The 21,723-nt window shown below is 51.1% G+C and overlaps 1 protein-coding gene across 3 annotated transcripts in view; it reads left to right on the forward strand.

Moving 5' to 3' along the window:
• Nucleotides 1–12,441: 12,441 nt before the first annotated feature.
• Nucleotides 12,442–21,723, forward strand: part of EFCC1 (EF-hand and coiled-coil domain containing 1) — a 33,600-nt gene continuing 24,318 nt past the window's right edge. Inside the window, exons 1-2 of one of the 3 annotated variants that reach the window (XM_047782173.1) lie at nucleotides 12,442–13,632; nucleotides 15,083–15,366. In XM_047782173.1, coding sequence (XP_047638129.1) covers nucleotides 12,928–13,632; nucleotides 15,083–15,366 — 989 coding nt within the window. In that variant the 5' untranslated portion in view covers nucleotides 12,442–12,927. The remainder of the gene's footprint in view (nucleotides 13,633–15,082; nucleotides 15,367–21,723) is intronic. The other 2 variants (XM_047782164.1, XM_047782155.1) reach the window with 2 other exon arrangements.

The raw sequence follows: 21,723 nt of genomic DNA on the forward strand, positions 1-21,723 counted from the left end.
TGTATTTGGCCGTTGCTAGGCATTGCAACAGCTCCGGGGGCGGGGCTCCGCTCCGGGAGGCGGGACTTCCCTCCTCAGCCTCTGGTCCCCGGCAGGCGTACTGACAGGGTCCCAAAGATAAGCGTATCCAAATGCAGAACCAGTTGCCTTCAGTCATTCACTCATCCATACAGTCTTTAAGGAATCTCTGTTCTGAATGTGAGCACCTATTATCTGCCTGACCCTCACCTACAGAACCGGGGAGAGTCGTTGCTGGCTCCCCACCTAAACTCCATCTACCTCCACTTCCCGTTCTGTGATGATGGAGAAGGAAGCTCTGCAAACCCTGATCACCCCTCCCACCCCACTGTCCTCTCATACAGACTTTGCGTTTGTCGTTGATATCCCTAAAATATCACGAGAATTCTGTTTTGTAATCATGAGCCCCCAAAATCAGAGAGGAGGAAATTGAGGCTTAAAGGGATGCAGCCATTTATCTGAGGCTACGCAAGTGCGTGGCAGCACCGGATTGAAATCCAGCCTATCTGATCCTCCCCCGCCCCCAGCTCCTGTCGAGAAGAGCAGAGAACACTGAAGGGGTAGGGGGAAGAGACACATCACAGAGGCAGCTGACCAGAGAGGGGCGGGTCGGGGCCGGCTTCATGGAGGAAGAGACAAAAGCCAGACTGTGGGGTTTGGCAGACAGTGAAAGCATGAGAGGGCATTTGAGACAAAGGAAACAGCATAAGCCAAGGGCCAGCGGGATGAAAACAACTGGCAAGGTCAGGGAAGCCATGAAGAGTCTGGAGTCGGGGGGCGGGGGGGGCCGGGGGGGGGTGCTGGTTCAGAGGCGATCTCCAGTAGTTTAATCAAAAAGGGGAGCTGGAGTTCAGTCGTGGCGCAGCAGAAACGAATCCAACTAGGAACCATCAGGTTGTGGGTTCCATCCCTGGCCTTGCTCGGGGGGTTAAGGATCCAGCGTTGCCCTGAGCTGTGGTGTAGGTCCCAGACGCGGCTCAGATCTGGCGCTGCTGTGGCTCCGGCGTAGGCCAGCAGCAGTTCTGATTAGACTCTCGTCTGGGAACCTCATGACGCGAGTGGGGCACTAAAAGGACAAAAGACAAAAAAAAAAATGGGGATGGAGGTGGGGAGCTGAGGCTACACACACACACACACACTTAACAGGCCCTGAGCTGAGAAAGAACCTATCCATAGCAGGAGAGCAAAACTATCTGTCTATTGATGGACATTTAGGTTGTTTCCATGTCTCAGCTATTGTGAATAGTGCTGCGATGAACATAGGGGCTCATGCATCTTTTTCAATGAAAGTTTTATCCAGATAGATGCCCAGGAAAGGGATTGCTGGATCATATGGTAGTTCTATATTGTTTTCTGAGGAATCTCCATACTGTTTTCCATAGTGGTCGTACCATAGAAGCAACCTAAATGTCCATCAACAGAAGATTGGATAAAGAAGATGTGGTACATATATACAATGCAGTATTACTCAGCCATAAAAAAGAAAGAACATCATTTGCAGCAACATGGATAGACCTAGAGATTATCATACTAAGTCAGAAAGAGAAAGACAAACCATATTATATCATTTATATGTGGAATCTAAAATATGACACAAATGAACATATCTATGAAACAGAAACAAACTCACAGACATAGAGAAGAGACTCGTGTTTGCCAAAGGGGAGGCAGTAGAGAAAGGAAGGATTGAGAATTTGGGATTAGCAGATGAAAACAAGTCCTGTGTGTGTGTGTGTGTGTGTGTGTGTCTTTTTAGGGCTATACCTGTGACATATGGACGTTCCCACGCTAGGGGTTGAGTCAGAGCTATAGCTGCCAGCCTACAACGCCACAGCCACAGCAACATGGGATCCGAGCTGTGTCTGCCTACACCACAGCTCACGGCAATACCATATCCTTAACCCACTGAGCAAGGCCAGGGATCAAACCTGCATCCTCATGGATACTAGTTAATGCTGAGCCACGATGGGAACTCCAAACTAGTCTTTATAGGATGGATAAATAACAAGGTCCTACTGTACAGCACAGGGAACTAAATTCAGTATCCTGTGATAAACCATGATGGAAAAGAAAATGATAAAGAATGTGACCATATGTATAATTGAATAACTTTGCTGTACAGTAAATATTAATACAACATTGTAAATCAACTATACTTCAATAAAATTTAAAAATAAAAATTAGGAATTGCCGTTGTGGCTCACCAGTTTAAGAACCCGCTAGTGTCCCTGAGGATGAGGGTTCAATCCCTGGCCTTGACCAATAGGTTAAGGATCCAGCATGGCTGTGAGCTGTGGTGTAGGTAGCAGATGTGGCTCAGATCCAGCATTGCCATAGCTGTGATGTAGGCCAGCAGTTGCAGCTCCGATTTGACCCCTAGCCTGGGAACTTCCATATACATCATGTGTGGCCCTAAAAAGCAAAAAAAAAAAAAAAAAATTAAATAGGGAGTTCCCACCAAGGTGCCATAGATTAAGAATTTGTCTGCAGCAGCTCAGGTTACTGCAGAGGGTCAGGTTCAATCCCTGGCCCATCATAGTGGGTTAAAGGGATTTGGTTTTGCCACAGCTGCGATTTGGATTCAATCTTGACCCAGGAACTTCCATATGCCATGGATGCAGCTGTAAAATAAAATAAAATTTAAAAGTAAATATATAAACAAGCAAACTGAGCCTCAAGAACAGCTGTGAGGAAAAGTCACCAAATGGTAGTGAGCTCCCAGGGTGGGGCAGGCAGGGGTTAGGACTCAAAGACTCAAGTTCTCACCACTGATACCTTCTCTGTCTGGCAGCCTGGAGAGTACCGTCCACAAGCAAGGAAGTGCTAAACACACATACACAAGGTTGGAAGGGGAAAGGCTACTGGAATACACCAGCTCCTAAAAGGCCCCATTAACAAGAGCCGGCCAGTCCTGGGACAGATAGCAGGCCTCCTGCCTCTCGGGTGCCATCTGCTGCCTGAGGCTGCTTTTGCTTCCAAGGCTCTCTGATCACATCGTTACCAAAGGAGGCACCAATCTCCTCACCACCTCCTCTGGGGACAGCCTGAGCTCAGAGTTGAGAAGCGGTAGGTCTTGGACCAATGCCTGGTCCCGGATGTGCATCAGAATCAGCCAGGACCATGTCCAAACTTCAGTTCTGGAGTTCCCGTGTGGCTCAGTGGTAACGAATCTGACTAATATCCATGAGGACACAGGTTCGAACCCTGACCCTGTTCAGTGGGTTAAAGATCTGGCATTGCCGAGAGCTATGGTGTAGGTCACAGATGAGGCTCTGATCCCGCTGTGGCTGTGGTTTAGGCCAGCAGCTGCAGCTTTGATTCAACCCCTAGCGTGGGAACTTCCATATGCCACAGATGTAGACAAAAAAAAAAAAAAAAAAAAAAAAAACCTGAAATTTCAGTTCTGAAGCTTTACTCCAGACCTGTGGAATTGATTCCCCAGAGATGGGGCTTAGGAACTGGTGACAGATTGTATTTTCCAAACACCTCAATAGACTCCTTGTGTTGTCAATACACTTCCCTTCTGGTGGCAGGTCTAGGCCCCTCCCCCTTGAACCCAGGCAGAACTTTGGTACCACCTCAGCCAAGAGAGTATAGTGGAAGTGACAGTATGTGACATCTGAGACCAGGTCATACAAATTCCATGTACCTCTGACTTGTTCTTTGGGGTGCTCACTCTAGGAAGCCAGCCACCATGTGGTGAGGAAGCCCAAGCAGCCACACAGAAAGGCTACACATAAAAGTTCTGGCCAAAAGCCAGCTAAGGTCCCAGCCAACTGCCAGCCTCACTGCCAGACATGCAAGACTGCCAGTCTTCAGATGATTCCAGCCCCAGGCTTTGAGCCACCTAGAAGAAACCATGTACAGCAGAAACCAGCTTCTCTATCAAGCCCTCTCCAAATTGCCACTTTATCACCAAAATAAGTTATTATTGGTCTAAAGCCTTAAGTTTGGGGACTATTTGTTGCACAATAAATCACTGAGACAAGACCCTTATTTTTTAAAGTTACCTCCACCAAGATCCCATTGCATAGGTGAGATTTGGAATCACTGCTCTGAGGGAGGTAGTGTCCAGGTGAAGACCCATGGGATGGAATGAGGGCAAAGGTGTGCCACCTGGTACTCAGGTGTGAAGGGTGGGTCCACAACCGCACCTCTGCCAAAATGTTGGCAAAGTCAAGGAAGAAAAGGGGGTGTTTGTTTCAATGGTCTGCATAACAAAGCATGCCAAAATTTAGTGGCTACCACAACAGCTACTTGGTACTTCTCACAGATCTATGGATCCTCTGGTGATTCTTTGCTGGTTGCCCCTGGGCTCACGCACTGGGTGGTGCTCATGCAGAGGGTCACTAGGGCTGGAAGATGGTCTGGTTCACATGTCTCATGGTTGGTGCCACTGGCTAGGACATCTACGTCCCCTCCACATGGCCACTGATCCTCCACCAGGCTGGACTGACCTCCTCAGGGGCATTCTCAGGGCAGGTTCCAAGAGGCCTAAGGTGGAAGCTGCATGGCCCCTGGAAACCTAGGCTTGGAACTGGCACAGTGCCTCATCTGCCACTATCCACTGACCAGAGCAAGTCACAAGCATCAGCCCAGTTTCAGGGCACAAAGAAGAGGCTTCTCTGGACAGGAGGAAGAACAAAATCACACAGCAAAGAGGCATCCCGTGGATGGGAGCCATCTGGGGGCAAACATCCTGCTTCCTTCTTCCTCCAAATCTTCCTCCAGGCACTTCTGGAGTTATCCCAAGACTCTGGCACTCGGAAGTATTTTGGGGAACAGCTACACCCATCTTCTTTCCACCTCTTTCCTAAGCAAATTTTTCCCCCCCTTCTAACAGGTTTATTGAGTTATATTTCACCTCATACAACCTACCCATTTCAATGTAGAAATCGATGATTTTTAGTAACTTCACTGAGTGAGAAAATCAGGACCATAAAGAAGTTTTACAACACTTTCATCTCCCAGATATGACCCTTCATGCTCAAGGTTTACACAAAGTACTATAATTAACTAGAGTTAATCACTGTTCCCTCCAGCTCTAGGCAAACATTAATCTAGTTTTCATTGCTAAAAATGTGCTTTTTCTGGACATATCATATAAATGGAGCCACATCATCCATGCTCTGGCTCTGTGACTGGCTCATCTCACCCAGCATCACAGGTTTGATGCCATCCCTGTTGCAGTATCTATCAGTACCTCATACCTTCTTCTGGCTGAAGCCCATTCCATTGTATGACTGACCACATTCTGTCTATCCTTTCATCAGCTAATGGACACTGAGGTTGCTGGGATTTCAAACATTTAGGAAAAATGCTGCTGTGAATATTCCTTGAAAACATCTTTTTCACTTCTCTTGGGTAGAGGCACCTAGGAGCAGGAGAGCTGGGCTATGTAGTTTGCTACATATACGGGTCAAATTTTATGTTTATCTTTTCCTGCTACACTTTTCCCCCATGTGGTTGCACCATTTCACATTTCCACCAGCAACATGTGAGGGTTCCTGTTTCTCCACATCCTCAAAAATATTTTTTCTGCCTTATTTATTACTTCCATCCTTGTGAGGGTAAAACAGCCTCTCCTTGTGGTTTTGTTTTATATTTCCCTAACCGCTAACAATACTGGGATCTTTTCATGTGCTCATTGGACATCCATATATCTTCTCTGGTGAAATGTCTGGTCCTGTCTTCAGTCACTTTTTGACTGGGCTGCTTGACTTCTTCATATTGAGCTATGGGAGTTCTTTGTCGGTTGTGAATACAAGTCCTCCATTGGGCGTGTGTTTGTAAATAGTTTCTCCCAGTCTCCTGCTTGTCCTGTCATTTCTTTTACTTCCCCCCCGCCCTTTTTTTTTTTTTTTTTTTTTTGTCTGAGCCTGCAGCATGTGGAAGTTGCTGGGGCCAGGGATCAAACCTGTACCACAGCAGCGATCCAAACCACAGCAGCGACAATGTCAGATCCTTAATCCACTAAGCCACCAGGGAACACCATTGTCCTGTCATTTCTTAATGGTGTCTTTACCACTGCACATTGAAGTGCAAACATTTTGAATTTTGATGAGATCTGATTTCTTGATTTTTTTCTTTTTTGGACTATGCATTTGGTGTGGTATCTAAGAAATCTTTGCCTAATTCAGGCCCCTTTTTTAATAGAGAGAAGTAACACTTGGCATCTGAACACTAAGCAAATCTGCTAACCACAACTCCTAAAAATATAAAAGTATGACATTAAAAATGATGGCTCTTGGGAGTTCCCGTCGTGGCACAGTGGTTAACAAATTCAACTAGGAACCATGAGGTTGTGGGTTCGATCCCTGGCCTTGCTCAGTGGGTTAAGGATCTGGCGTTACCGTGACCTGTGGTGTAGATTGCAGACATGGCTCGGATCCAGTGTTGCTATGGCTGTGGCGTAGGCTGGCAGCTACAGCTCATATTAGACCGCTAGCCTGGGAACTCGGCTCAAGAAAAGAAAAAAAAGAAAAAAAAAATGATGGCTCTTGGATAATTCCAGACACTTCAGAGGACTGAAAAGAATGACACAAACCCCCTGAACATTGTGACAATATCAAGAGCTTATAAAAGTCCACACCCCTTGGTCTCACAATAAATCACCCAGGATATAGAATCAACCATTCACAGTGTTGCCTTAATGGAGAAAAACTGCAAACCATCTTGACGTGTATCTGTGGGGAAAATGAAGCCACTTACAGGTCAGTCCTAAGAGGGAGAGGGACCAGACTTCAAGAACGTTTGCAGGAGTTCCCGTCGTGGCTCAGTGGTTAACAAATCCAACTAGGAACTGTGAGGTTGTGGGTTCAATCCCTGGCCTTGCTCAGTGGGTTAAGGATCCAGTGTTGCCGTGAGCTGTGGTGTAGGCTGCAGACGTGGCTTGGATCCCGAGTTGCTGTGGCTGTGACGTAGGCTGGGGGCTACAGCTCCGATCAGACCCCTAGCCTGGGAACCTCCATATGTGGCAGGTACGGCCCTAGGAAAGACAAAAACACAAAAAGACAAAAAAAAAAAAAAGAACGTTTGCAAAGAAACGGTAATGAGGGTGAAGCTGTTTAGGAAGACGGTCGATGTGCAAAGAGAGGTTCCAACAACAGCATCTCAACTTGTTTCTTTATGTCAGGTCTAAAGAGGTACAACCGACATCCTGTAAAATTCACCCTTTTACATGTTTTGACAGATGTACACATTTATGTAACCACCACCCCAATGAAGATATAGACTCTCTCCATCACCCCCAAAGTTCTTTCATGCCCCAATGCATGGAAAACATCTGAAAACAAACGCATGGGAAGAACCCTGTGTTCTCTCTTGTTGGCTCGATGGAGGATGACTTTTGCTTCTTAGCATTTTTCTGGGCTCCTTAAAGATGCTGTGAACAATATACAATTGGAACGGTTCAAACAATACAGAACTGACTTCAGAAAAATTATTTCTCTGCCAGGGTCTCTGCGCTCCCCCACGCAGACACACACCCATCCCCCAGCTCAGACAAAAGCTTGGAGACCTCCAAGTTTGCTCACTTCGAACCTTAAACAAAAACCCTGTGGGTCCGATGGGAATTATTTCAGAGGCGCCTGGTAACACTGCCCTGCAGACAGACAGGCCTGACAGCGCCCCATTATCAGCCTTGATTCCCTGCCCCCCTAAGCTACGGGGGGTGGAGGCCAGGCAACGGCAAGATATTTAAAGGCTTTCTTTTCAACACTGACTGACCCAGAAAGTTCCTGTTCAAAGGATTTCTTCACCAAAAGCAGTTGCCAGCTGCAGCAATGGGGGTAGTCTTGCCTGGGTTAGCAGCTCTCAGCATTAATGTGAAATCAGATTCATCTGATTTGATGCAGCTCGAAAGTCCAGAGTCAAGTTCCAGAGCCCTGTCCTAAATGCACATGGCAACCTCCCAGGCGGTGGGACTCCCAGCAGAGAAGTTTCTACAGTCAGGCTGGGGGCTCAATCCACCACCAAGACTTGGAGTCAAGCTGCCTCCGACATCCATGGGCCAAAGGATGCTGGAATCCCAAGGGTGCCAGTTAGACATGGTCTTCCTTTAGATGCAGTGAATTCACATCTACAAATTGTGTTCATACAATACAACATCAACATCATTAGTGTCCACTTTATGCCAGGCCCTGTGCCAGGCATTGGGGGGGGGTACCAGAACTCTGGCATTTTGAAGCTTGGACCTATGGCAGGCCTGCAAATAAATGGCAATGTGGTACAAGGGCTGCTTTTCTTTTTTTTGGTGTTTTTTGTTTTTTTTTTTTTTTGCCTTTTCTAGGGCCGCTCCCATGGCACATGGAGGTTCCCAGGCTAGGGGGTCAAATCGGAGCAGTAGCCGCCGGCCTATGCCACAGCCACAGCAATGCGGGATCCGAGCCACATCTGCAACCTACACGGCAACAGCGGATCCTCAACCCACTAAGCAAGGCCAGGGATCAAACCCTCAACCTCATGGTTCCCAGTCAGATTCGTTAACCACTGTGCCATGACAGGAACTCCACTTTTTTTTTTTTCTTCTGCTTTTTAGGGCTGCACCTGTGGCATATGGGAGTTCCAAGGCCAGAGATCGAATTGGAGCTACAGCAACAGACCTATGCCACAACCACAGCAATGTCAGACCTAAACCATGTCTATGACCTATGCTGCAGCTCAGAGTAACGCCAAATCCTTTCACCCACTGAATGGAGCCAGCTATGAAACCCACATCCTCATGGATACTAAGCAGATTCTAAACCCACTGAGCCACAACAGGAACTCCCTGCAAAGGCTGCTTTTAAAAATACAAATGAGTTCTCATTGTGGCTCAGCAGGTTAAGAACCCACCGTAGTCTCCATGAAGATGTGGGTTCGATCCCTGACCTCACTCAGTGGGTTAAGGATCTAGCATTGCCACAAGATGCAATGTAGGTCGCAGATGCAGCTGGGACCCAGAGTTGCTGTGGCTGTGGCAGCTGCAGCTGTGATTCAACTTCCATGTGCTGCAGGTGCAGCCATAAAAAGAAAAAAATTATTTAAAAAATATAAATAAAAAATATATACCATCTGTAGGCAAAGAAAGCATGCAGAAGACCACGCACTACCCATGTCCAGTGGCAGCTGTGGGGAGGCAGCTAAGAGGGAGCTGTAGTCTTCTCTCACTGTGCCGGACCCCGTGCCCCATGACAGACAGGCACCCATCCTTACTCCCAGTGTGATGTCAGCAGACAGCCTCTGCTGTCACTGAGAAGGTGACATTGGAGCAAGGGACTTGGGGTGAGGGGGAGGGCTGTAAACATCTGGAGGAAGCAGATGCAAACACCCTGAGGTGAGTCAGAACAGTGAGGAGGTCAGTGAGGGAGGCAGAGCGGTGGGTGAAGGCAGAGAGGTTACAGGACATGTGGGTGCCCATTGCGTTGGGCCTCAGAGCCATGGAGGACGGACGTGGGAGTTCAAGGGCAGTTCCTGGAAGGAGGCTGTTGTAGTGATACAGGTGAGGGATGCTGGGGGCTTGGTCCGGGATAGCAGTGGAGCCGGGAGAAGGGCTCAGATTAGGGGTGAGTTCAGTAGAGCACTGGACAGCCTGACTGACCGGAAAATGGGTGTGAAAGTGAGAGAAGAATCCGAGGTGGCAGGGATTCACCGAGGGAGATGGGAGGCACCATGAATTGAGATGGGGGGGCTCGGGGAAGGGGGCTTGGAGGCGTCCAGGATTGAAAACATCTATCCATATACCTTTACTCATCAAGAAACACATGAAGGAGTTCCCACTGTCACACAATGGGATCAGCCGCATCTCTGCAGCTCCAGGACACAGGTTCAATCCCTGCCCCAGTACATTGGGCTAAAGGATTGCATAGGTCGCAGCTGAGGCTCAGATCTGATCTCTGGCCTGGGAACTCCACATGCCTTGGGGTGGCCAAAAAAGAAAAAAAAAATATATGAATTACACTCCTGGTAAGAATGAAAATAGTGCTACCACTTTAGAAAATAGTCTGGTGGTCCCTCAAAAGTTCAACATAAAACAACTGTACAGGCCAGCAATCTGACACCTAGGTATCTACCCAAGAGAAATGAAAATATATGAACACACAAAAATGTGTATGTGAATGTTTACAGCAGCATTATTCATAAGAGCCAAAAAGGGAAACAATCCAAGTGTCCACCAACAGATGAATGAATAAACAAAATGTGGTCCATCCATACAGTGACATATTACTCAACAACAAAATGCAATGAAATGTATGCCAACAGCAATGTGGACAAATCTTGAAAACATTATTGTTCATGTTCTCAGAAAGGAGCCAGTCATGGAATTCCTGCCTAGTGCAGCAGGTTAAGGATCTGGTGTTGTCTCTGAGGTGGCACCCTGGTACGGCAAAGTGGATTAAGAATCTAGTGTTGGAGTTCCCATAGTGGCACAGTGGAAGCAAATCCGACTAGTAACCATGAGGTTGCGGGTTCGATCCCTGGCCTTCCTCAGTGGGTCCAGGATCCGGCATTACTGTGAGCTGTGGTGTAGGCTGGGGGCTACAGCTCCGATTGGACCCCTAGCCTGGGAACCTCCATGTGCCGTGGGAGCAGTTGCAGTATAGGCAGCATAGGTAGCAGCTGCAGCTCAGATTCTACCCCTCCCCAGGAACTCCATATGTCAAGGGTGCAGACAAAAAAAAAAAAAAAAAGAAAAGGAGCCACTTATAAAAGACCACTTACTGTATAATTCCATTTTATACAAAATGTTCAGAATAATTAAATCCAAAGAAACTAAGAGTGGTTGTCTGGGACTGGGGGTTGAGAGTGGAGGGTAGGAAACTGTAGGGGCGGTGGGCTACCTAATATAAAGTTTTGGGGGACCTGTGATGAGAATAGTCTAAAATGAAATTGTGATGATGGTCATGTGTTCTATAAATATGCAAAAACCATGTATTTATACACCTTAAATGGGTGAATTGTATGCTATGTAAATGACAAACTCTTTCCCCCTTGAAGAAAGCAAACAAAAACATTTGTCAAAAAAGGAGATGTGGAGTTCCCGTCGTGGCGCAGTGGTTAACGAATCCGACTAGGAACCATGAGGTTGCGGGTTGGGTCCCCGCTCTTGCTCAGTGGGTTAAGGATCCGGCATTGCCGTGAGCTGTGGTGTAGGTTGCAGACGCGGCTCGGATCTCGCGTTGCTGTGGCTCTGGCGTAGGCCGGCGGCTACAGCTCCGATGAGACCCCTAGCCTGGGAACCTCCATATGCCGCGGGAGCGGCCCAAAGAAATAGCAAAAAGACAAAAAAAAAAAAATGGAGATGTTACAGTAAAAGACAAACACCTCCAACCCCTGGAAACTACCACTGAATCCATTTTGGGAGACCTTCCATTTTCTATGCTCTTGCATACACACATCCTCATAGAAAATATTTAAGCTGCTCTGTGCGGGTTTGTTATTAGGTTAGTCTGTATTAAATTTACGAAATATACTGCAACTTGCTTTCTTCACTCATCCTTTCTCATCTTGGCTGCTGTATGAGGGACACCACATTGTCTCCTGTTGCTATTATAAACAATGATGCAATGAACATCCTGGACATAGGTTTCCTAAGGTAGAAGCCAAAAAGTGGAGTTTAAAAAACTTTTTGTCAAATTGTTACTATATTAATAATTGTGAATGCATGTCCAAAATGGGGGTGGCAGGGGCATCTGACTCATTCCTGGCAGGGGCGTACCTTGGGCAAAGTCTTCAAGAAGGAGTAAAAATTTGCCAAACGGACAAAGTGCTCTCTGGGCTGCTGCAGCAGAGGGACAGAATTGCAGTGCTTTTTCAAATTCTAGGATTTAACACTTAAATTCCTAGAGCTGTACAGGAGGCCAGATTCTCCCCCATCTTAGAGCGGAAGAGAGCTGAAGAAATTGCACGATGAGTTCCCAGTGCAAGTATCAGGTTAGGACAGCTCTATAGCTCTCTTATCAAGTTTTTTTTTTAAAAAAAAAAAAAAAAAGGGAAAAGGAAAGGCAGCCTTCCACTCACCTGAGAGGCGGCTGTTTCTTTCATTTTCCAGAAAGGTGTTCTAAGGCACCAAACAAAATGTTGGTGAAACATCTACCTGGGAGCCTAATGCAGCTCAGAGGTGGAATTCTGGTCACCTGGCCAACACCATCCCCCACACAAAAGGGCGGGAGGCCTGAAGACCACCACTTCCTATCCCACGCCCCTCCTTAGAGCTGACAGAGCAAGGGTCCGGCTCAGATGGGTTTCCATCCACCAGGCTGGGCCTGACGCATCCCCGACCTTGTTTTACCTCTGGTCCAGTTACCACAGCAGTCCGTGGTGGAGTTATAAGTGGGTTTGGGAATCTTGCATCGGAATTTAAGAGGAAGGGGCTTCACCGCACCTACGATGGTGGAGGGCGGCCCCAGAGAGCTCTGGCAGCCCTTGGAAAGCTTGCTGGTAAGATGGGGTGGAGTGACGCGTGGGCGTGGGGACACTCCCCCAGCAACCGGCCGCGGCCCTCCAGCCGCTCCCCAGCTTCCTATCTTGAACCAACCCCTCGCTCCGGTCTCTGGGCAAATTCTGCATAAAGCCGGTGGACGAAACGTGGAGGAACTGAAAGCCGACAGACTCGGAATGGAAGGAAAACAGGAGATGCCAGGAACTGCCCGGGAGTGATGAGGGGAGAAGAGTGCAGGGGTCACCGAAGGAAGCGAGATCGGGAGGGTGACCAGACAGCAGCGGCCCCGCGGGGGTCTCATGGCTCCCGAGCCCTCTTCAATCCAGCCCGGGTAAACACAGACGCCCTGCCAGGCCGGAGCAGCTGCCGGACACGGCCCTCGGCGTCGCTCCAACCAGACCGCCGCCGCTAAGCCCCTCCTTTCGAGAAACTCTGGAGCCGCCCCTGGAAGTGGTGGGGCGGCGGGGCCGGAGGAGCGACGCTCAGCGATGGAGCTCAGCGGCCCGGGCGCGGAAGCCGGCGTGGAAGGCGCGGCGGGCGACCCGTACCAGCGACCCGCGCGGCGCACGCAGTGGCTGCTGAGCGCCCTGGCGCACCACTATGGGCTGGACCGCGGCGTAGAGAATGAGATCGTGGTGCTGGCCACCGGCCTGGACCAGTATCTGCAGGAGGTTTTTCACCACCTGGACTGTCGCGGCGCCGGCCGCCTGCCTCGTGCCGACTTCCGTGCGCTGTGCGCCGTGCTGGGGCTGCGCGCTGACGGAGCCTCTGCCACCGAGGAGGCCGCCGTGGATACGCCCGTCGGAGACACGAACTCCAGGGATGCGATCGCCCAGGACGCGGCCGCTGGGGTGGACACCGACGATGACGCGAAGGAAGAGGCACGCCTGGCACTGCGCGCCGAGCCGCCCGAGCTCACCTTCCGCCAGTTCCACGCGCGCCTGTGCGGCTACTTTGGCACCTGCGCGGGGCCGCGTCTGCCCCGCGGTGCTCTCAGCGAGCACATCGAGACACAGATCCGCCTGCGCCGCCCGCGCCGCCGCCGTCGCGCTCCCCGCACGCCCAGCCCCGACAGCGGTCAGGATAGCGAGCGCCTGGCCAGGTTGGAGGAGGAAAACAGCAGTCTGCGCGAGCTGGTGGAGGACCTGAGGGCCGCGCTGCAGAGCAGTGACGCGCGCTGCCTTGCGCTGCAGGTGCACGAGGGTCCCAGGACAGAAGCGGGGAGGCAGGCAGGGAGTAATGATAGAATGGGGTGGGAGCGTTGATAGGCGTCTGGATGCAGAGCCCCGGACTGAGCAGAGTCTGAAGAAGGGGGGAAAGGGTAGCCGGTCTCACTCCCGCCTGCTTGCATCCTGTGCTTGTGGCACCTCGTTCAACTGCAACCCACTCCAGTCCCCATGCCTACTCATATCACCCGTTCCATCCTGCAAAACCCCAGTACCACTCAGATAAACATCCCACCCACACCCAATCTCATCTTGGTCCTCTGACCCCGCAGGAAACCTGTTTAATCTCACATATGCCTCTTGAACTCTCTGCCTGTATCAGGCTTCCACAAGGCCTAGGAGATAAGGTGTTAGGATGGCCCTGACCCCACCCTTAAGGAGCTCCCTGCCTAAGGAGGTATTCAGGCAGCTCTGCTCATTCAGCAAACACTGATGGGCCTTGCTCAGGTCCAGGCCTGGTGTCTCCCTGCTAAATAGACAGTATCACTGTTGACTAGGCAGGCACTGGCCACCCAGGCTGGGCGGGCCAGGCCTACTGTGGAATATAGAGAAGGAAGCACAGAGAGAGGCATGGATCCAGTCCAGGCATCTGGGATTCAGTCAACAAACACCTGGACACTGTGTTTGCCCAGCTGTGTGCCAAAGGCAATGGGGGGGGGGGGCGAGCGCAGGGGCCAAACGGGGCCAGGAACAGCCTCTGCCCCAAGAGATGGAAGACTAGGAGGGAGCTGGCTTTGTATTAGCCCTGCCCACTACCCACACAGCCTAGGGTCACAGCTCTGAGGGGTAGAGAGAGGCTGCAAAGTGCACAGGGGTGCAAGGTGCAGATTTCAGTGGCCCTGGTAGTGGCCGGGCATTGGAGAAGCAAAATCTGGGGCAGAAAAATACTCCTATTATGTGGAGTAAAATCGTTCAGGATCTCCAGGATTCTCCAGGTACTTAGCACCTAGTGTATGCTAGGCCTGTTTCAGGCGCCGAAGCACAGCAGTAAACAAGATGGAAGAAAACTGCACCCTCAAGGAACTGGCAGCCTAGCAGCAGGCAGTGAAGAGGGCTGAAACGCCATATGGGGCGCCTGAAGTGCCCCGAGATCTAGGGGGTGGAGGGGCACTGAGGGGGTGAAGGGGAGTGCCCCAAGGCAGTGGGCAGACGGAGAAGAGTGGGAACATGTGGGACTCACTGGAACCCTGCGAAGAACAGAATTCAGGCTTGACCCTTCCGTTGCCCTCATCCATTAAAAAGGGAGGAGGAGAGCTCCCGCATCCGTAGAGCCTGGTGAGGATTAAAGGAGTTCAGACAGGTCCAGGGCGCGGAAAGCACACGCGCAGAAAGCATGCTTTGCCTTCGCGCTCTGGGGCCGGGTCGTGGTGTCCGACGCGAGGCGCTCACTTCCTGCCCTGCTGCCCCGTCCCGGCAGGTCGGCCTCTGGAAAAGCCAGGCGGGCGCCCAGGAGGCGGCGCGCAGCGGGCCCGAAGCGGCGGCGCGGGAACTGCGGCAGGCGCGGGGCGCGCTGGCGGCGGCCCAGGCCCACGCTGGGCGGCTGCGCAGGGGCCAGGCCGAAGTGCGGAGGCGAGCGGAGGAGGCCCGGCAGGCTGTCCTGCGCAGCCTAGGGCGCGTGCGCGAGCTGGAGGCGCTGGCGCGGCAGGTTCCCGGTCTGCAGCGCTGGGTACGGAGGCTGGAGGGTGAGCTGCAGCGCTACAGGTGAGCGGGAGGCCCATGGGCCCCAGATCACCTCGGGTTCTCCCAAACCCCAGGTGTGCTTTCCTCCAACTCAGTCTCATGGTCCCCTGGTTGTTCTCATGTTCAGGTATCCACTCACCCATCCATCCATCCATCCCCCCACCCACCACTCACCCCTCCAACCCATCCCCACACACACCCATCCGCTCACCTACCCATCCACTCACCCACCCACCTACCCATCACACTCACACCCACCCATCAATCCCCCCACCCACTCACTCACCCCTCCATCCATCCCCCCCCAACCCATCCACTTACCCATCCATTCATGTGCCTGTTCACCCATAAAGTCCCTCCATATTCCTGTTGAGGGGCCACAATAGTACATCCTTATTTGTTCTTTGATTTGCTCATTGCAATGATAATGATAAGAGCTCACAGTTACAGAGCACCTAACGCATGCCAGGCTCTGATCTAAACACTAAAGGGACTTAACTCACTCAATCCTCACAGCCACCTGCCCTGTGAGATAAGCACTGGTGTGTCACCATTCTGCAGGTGAGGAAACAGATGTGTGATCCCTTGTGTCAACTGCACCAAGGCAAGAAGCTGGGCTTGGGACCAGTGTTCAAATCTTGGCCAGGCCCCTGACAGGTGTGTGATCTTGGACGAGTCACTGCTACTCTGGGAGTACCTGTTTCCTCTTTGGTGGAATGGAGGTTGGAGTCCCTACCTGCCAGGATGGCCATAAAAAGGCAGTGAGGTCCTGCCTGGACACTGAGGTGCTCAGTAAGCAAAGCTCTCATTCCCCTCAAATCACAAGGCACCTGGCCAGCCTGCGTGTCTGGCTTCCACATTTACTGAGAAGCAGCTCTGCACAGGGCCTAGGCCAGGCACCAGGGTGTCATTATGAACAAGACATTCCAAAATGCTTGCCATGAGCAGCACTGGTGAGCATGTGACGTCATCACATGAGATGTGTGAAAGCAAGTGACTGGGTGCTGTGGGGGAGGGGCAGGACCCTCATCACACCTGCTGCAGGTTCTGCCAATACCTGAAGACATGATACAGGAGCAGAGTGCTGGCCCTGGGTGGCTGCGGAGGCGGGGGTTGTTACCTGGCAAGATGGGCTAATGAGAGAGGAGAGCGTTCTAGAAAATGGGAACAGTGTGGGCAAAGTGCAGAGGCAGGAGGGACCTTGGCTAAGAGGCAGAAGCTAAGAGTGGATGGAGGGGTAAAGCTGGAGAGGCAGGCAGAGGCCAGGCCAGGGTGGGTGTGTGGGTGGTGACGGGGACTTCAGCCTTTCCTTCAAGAGAGCATAAAGCCATGGACAAGTTCTAGTAAGGGGGTGACAGAAGCAGACTTCCACTGCAAAAAAATAACCACCTTGGAGTTCCCATTGTGGTGCAGGGGAAACAAATCCCACTTGTATCCATGAGGACTCGGGTTCGATCCCTGGCCTTGCTCAGTGGGTTAAGGATCCAGCGTTGCCATGAGCTGTGGTATAGGTTGCAGACGTGGCTCGGATCTGGCATTGCTGTGGCTGTGGTGTAAGCCAGCAGCTGCAGTTCCAACTCAACCCCTAGCCTGGGAACGTCCATGTGCCACAGGTGGGTGAATCCCTAAAAAAAATAAAATAAAATAACCACCCTGGCGACAGCTGTGATAAAGAGATGGAAAGAAAGGCAAAGAGCAGGAGACAGTGGGAGCCCAACGAGGGGCTGTTTGTCCCCCTCCAGCCGGAAAGGAAAGCAGTCTGGCCCAGACTGGTGGGCAGGGCAGCCAGAAGGGGTGGCTTTGAACCTAGTTCCTCCCTGGGCAGGGGGAGGGAGGGAATATGTCCTTGACTTTTGAGGTGCTTCCAGCTGGGAGAAGAGAAGGCACAATGGTGGAGGGAGGGGGCCGACTCTGGGCTGGCCTCCTGCAGCTCCCAGTGTTTGGACAGTCACTTCCTGTTTGCATAGCTGATCAGCTAAGGAGCAGGGCCCACTGGCTCCAGGCCTGTGTCCAGCCTTGGGACTTTCTCCAAGAAGAGAAATAAAGGGTCTCTTCTTTCTTTTGCTCTACAGTAACTGTCCTTTTACAGAGTGATTGTAAAGGTAACTCCAAACATCAGGATAGCTCTTTACAGTAGAGAACGTGGCTCCATGGCCAGTGCACTGTTTCACCCTCACGAGGCCTGTGCAAGGGAGAGGTTTCATCCCCATCTTAGAGATTATGGGAAGGGAGGTTCTGAGAAGTGAAGTAACTGACCCAAGGCCACACAGCCAGAAAGTGGAAAAGGAGGTCTGCCTGCCCCCGCAGCCTGTGTTCTTTCTATTTTACCTTTTCTGTGTTGACTCATGGTTACAAGATGGCTGCTGCACTTCCAGGCCTCATGTCTGCTGTTTAGGCATAAGAAGAAGGACCAGTGACACTGGGAGGATTTTCTTCCAGTGAGCTTTGCCTTTGTATTCAGGGAGAATAAAGTTTCCGCTCCCCACCTCAACCCCAAACTTGCACTTCCATCGACTTGGCCAGAACTGTGTCACATGGCTGCTGCTACCTGCAGGAGAGCTTGATGGTGTGGATATCCCACACACAATTGAGGCTCTCTTAGGAAGGAAAAAGGGGTGGCTACTGCAGAAGCACCAGAGGAGATGCCCAGAGAATGAGGAAAGCAAGGACCAGAGAGTGACCTTCATACAGTGATTACCTGATGGTTCTGTCACTTGTCTCTCTGCCCTTATACAAAGTGCCTCTAAACTTCGCCCTGTCCCAGGAGGAGACCTCCTCTGTCCACTTTCTGTAGTCACAGCTTGCAGGTTTGTGGGCCAACCTGCCCCCCAAACTCTCCTTCTCTGAAGAAAGGAAAAGTGGGGGATGGAACAGACAATAACACTTACTGAGCACCAGCTGCATGCAGGCACGATACCACAGGAGCTCAAATGGGCCTCTCAAATAGCCCAAGACACAGGGGATTGTCACCTGCATTGCACAGGTAAGAAAACCCAGGCCAGAGAGGAAGCAACTTGCCAGTTCGGCCCAGCCAGTGAGTGACAGGCCAGGATCCAAACCTGGGCCCAGATAGTCCAAAGCCACATGCCCAGGCCAGCCTGGCAACAAGCACAAGTCTGCCTGGACCGCCCGCCCCAGAAACATCCACAGAACATTTTACTGGCTGGAGGATGCTGTGGGCTACAGTGTCACCTCTGCTTTTATACAAGTGCCAGAAAGTCAGATGACCCCTGTGTTGAGCTGAAGCACCCCTGTCCATGGCGGGACCGTTAGGCCTGCAGTCTGGAGGAATCTGTGGGGCAGGGGAAGGGCCCACACCCCAAAGCCTAGAGCCCCATCAGGTCTTCCTAAGTGGTTTCATTCTGGAATGCCTCCAGGTGCCTGCAGATATGTGTCGGAGAGGAAAAAACATGCAGTGACTGAAATCACCCTGGGGGCAACAGCTCAAAGCCTTATGGTTAGAATGAATGACCCGCTCACACTTGGGCACCTTCCCGTGTTCAAAGCACTGTCACAGAAACCATTACTCTGATCTGATGGTATGCAGGTCGCTCTCACAGCACCCATTTTCAAATGAGGAGAGTGAGTCCCAGCGAGCAGGTGATCCTACAAGTCACTAGCCAAGCTCAGCGGATCCAGGGCTTAGCCGGATCCCATACTGACTCCTCTGCCATGTCCTCAGATGGAATCCCAGCGGCCCTGCCTCGTTGCCAAGAATTTTTAGTTCTTTCTCAACCTGTACCTCCTTTCCTTCCGACTCAGTCCTTCATTGTGGATTCTGCCCAGTCTTTTACCTCCTTCTGTCCCAGTCTCTTTGGGGTTGCTGTAATCCTGAGCTTGCCAAGCTTCTTCCCGTCATGTTGGTGAGTTCCCAGCGTGCTTTGTGGTTGCTGACTGTGAGCCCATCTTTATAAGAAGGATCCTAGAGAGTCCCACTTGCCACCAGGTCCTGGGGCCCCCCCTCTGTCTCCCAAGGCCTGATTCTAGGCTGGTTTTTAGATGTGCTTCTTAGTTCAAAGCTTCTAATTACCCAGATGAGCTCCACACCTTAGGATGACATCCCAAGGCCAGTACTCGGGGTTTTTCCGGCCTCTGTTCATGGAAGAGACAGCCCCTCGCTGCCCCCTTGTCTTCACTCCAGCATATGGGTCTCCTGCACCTTCCACCTTCCCCACTTGGCATTGGAACCCCATCTGGACCCTTTGGGGGCATTTCAGCTCCATGGCCTGCTCCCTACATGAGGTGGGAATCTTCCCTTCTTGCTTTTGACCTTGACTCTGTATCCTTTTATTTTATTTATTTTATTTATTTAGGTTTTTTTTTTTTTTTGTCTTTTGTCTTTATAGGGCCACATCCGTGGCACATGGAGGTTCCCAGGCTAGGGGTTGAATTGGAGCTGTGGCCACCAGCCTCACCACAGCCACAGCAATGCGGGATCCAAGCCACGTTTGCAACCTACACCATACTTCACAGCAATGCCGGATCCTTAAACCACTGAGTAAGGGCAGGGATTGAACCCGCAACCTCATGGTTCCTAGTCGGATTTGTTAACCACTGAGCCATGATGAGAACTCCTGTATCCTTTTAAATGGTTATATCTTATCCAGTGCTTCTGTGTATTTGCAGATAGAGACGGAGCTTCCCACAGCACCTCAATCCACTGCCCTGAGCAGGAACCTAAGAGAACAGACAGTAACTATTTAAGCCATTGGGGGCACCCATTTATTCATTCCACGTCGGTGGACAGAGCCCTGTGCAGATACCTCGGGTACATAGAACTGGCATGTCCACTGCCCTCGGAGGGTCTCCTGGGCCCGAGTGCAGCAGGCTGTGAACACGCATGGTGGGACAGAGACATGCTCTGTGCAGAGTGACTGCCGTGTGGGAGCCCAGACCAGGTACAGGTATTCCAGGTGTCAGCTCTATCTCTGGCAAAAAAAACTCTGGGATCCCTGGCCGGTCAGCCTGCAGAGAAGGATCTCCCAGTCCACCTCAGCCCCATTAGCCTCCGGGCTCCTGCTTCCTACAGCTGGTCTCCTCGGTCTCACATTGCCTCCTCCCAGATAGGAGACCTGACTCCTTCAAATCCTATAAGACAGTCCCTCTTACTAACACACTGTAAGCGCAGTAACCCTGACTGATGGTCTGGAGGGGCAGGTGCCGATTATACTGCAAGGACACAGGTAGCTTCATATGGAATATCTGACATCACAATTCATACAATGTCATTTAACCCTCTCTTGCAACTGGAGTGTCTCCCTATCACTTCTCCCAAACTATACCCAGCCATTCTCCACCTTTCTGTCCTCTGTTTTATCTTCCTATCAGCCAGGTCTCTTACATGAGTACCAGAAAGCCCAACTTAAACTCACTTGGGTAAGAAAAAGTTGGCTCTTAGGACAATCTATGCATGTCCAGCTTCAGGCATGGCTGGATCCATATACTCAAACAGTATCACCAGGCTATTGAAGCTCCCCTTCACTCTGGGCACGTTTTCTCCCCTGGTAGCCTTTGAGGAACGTATCTCTCTAACACTCCAACAGAAAGGTCATCCCACGGGAGTGCCACACTGAGCCTCAGTGGACCAACTCGGAAACAAAGGGGCCAAGATGACTTGATGGTCCGACTGACCAAACTTAGTCACATAGCTGTGGAACATACACATGCCCACAGTCAAGCCTGTCCAGCTCCGGGACTGAAATCCTCCCAAGAGTCACAGGAGCGCATATCCCAGACGTGTTCAACAACACACACCCCTGCCCTTGCTCCTCCTTGGAAACGGCAGCCCAAATCCCCTTTCCTATCTTGGGAACAGCCCACCTGTGGGCTGTCTCTGAGTGGAGGCTCTCCAGGGGGAAGCTGCTGAAATGTAGGACAGGCTTGTCTCAAAATCGGCTTTTTGGGCGGCTGAAACCTTTGGACTGTCTGGGGTCACTCTGCACCCTCACCAACCTGTGCCTATCTCAGTGCTTCAGACCTTGCTGGGAGGTTGGGCTATAAGGACCTTTATGACTGGTCTCCTGCCCCAGCCCATGAGCTCCACCCCCACCTCCCAGGAAGCAGGACTTCTTGGCATTTCTTTGGCCCAGCACCCAGCCCAGGGCTCACTCAAGATAGTGAATGAACAAGTAAATGGAACAATGAGCATATGGTTGAATGCAGCCTCAAAAATGTTTTGGCTGGAGTTCCCATTGTGGCTCAGTGGGTTAAGGACCCATCGTCTCTGTGAGGATGCTGGTTTGATCTCTGGCCTTGCTTAGTGGGTTAAGGATCTGGCATTGCCATGCACTGTAGCATAGTTCACAGATGCAGCTCAGATCTGGGGCTACGTGGCTGTGGTGTAGGCCTGCAGCTATAGCTCTGATTCCCCACCCCCAA

Source organism: Phacochoerus africanus, chromosome 1, assembly GCF_016906955.1.
Source record: "Phacochoerus africanus isolate WHEZ1 chromosome 1, ROS_Pafr_v1, whole genome shotgun sequence".
NCBI lineage: Eukaryota > Metazoa > Chordata > Mammalia > Artiodactyla > Suidae > Phacochoerus > Phacochoerus africanus.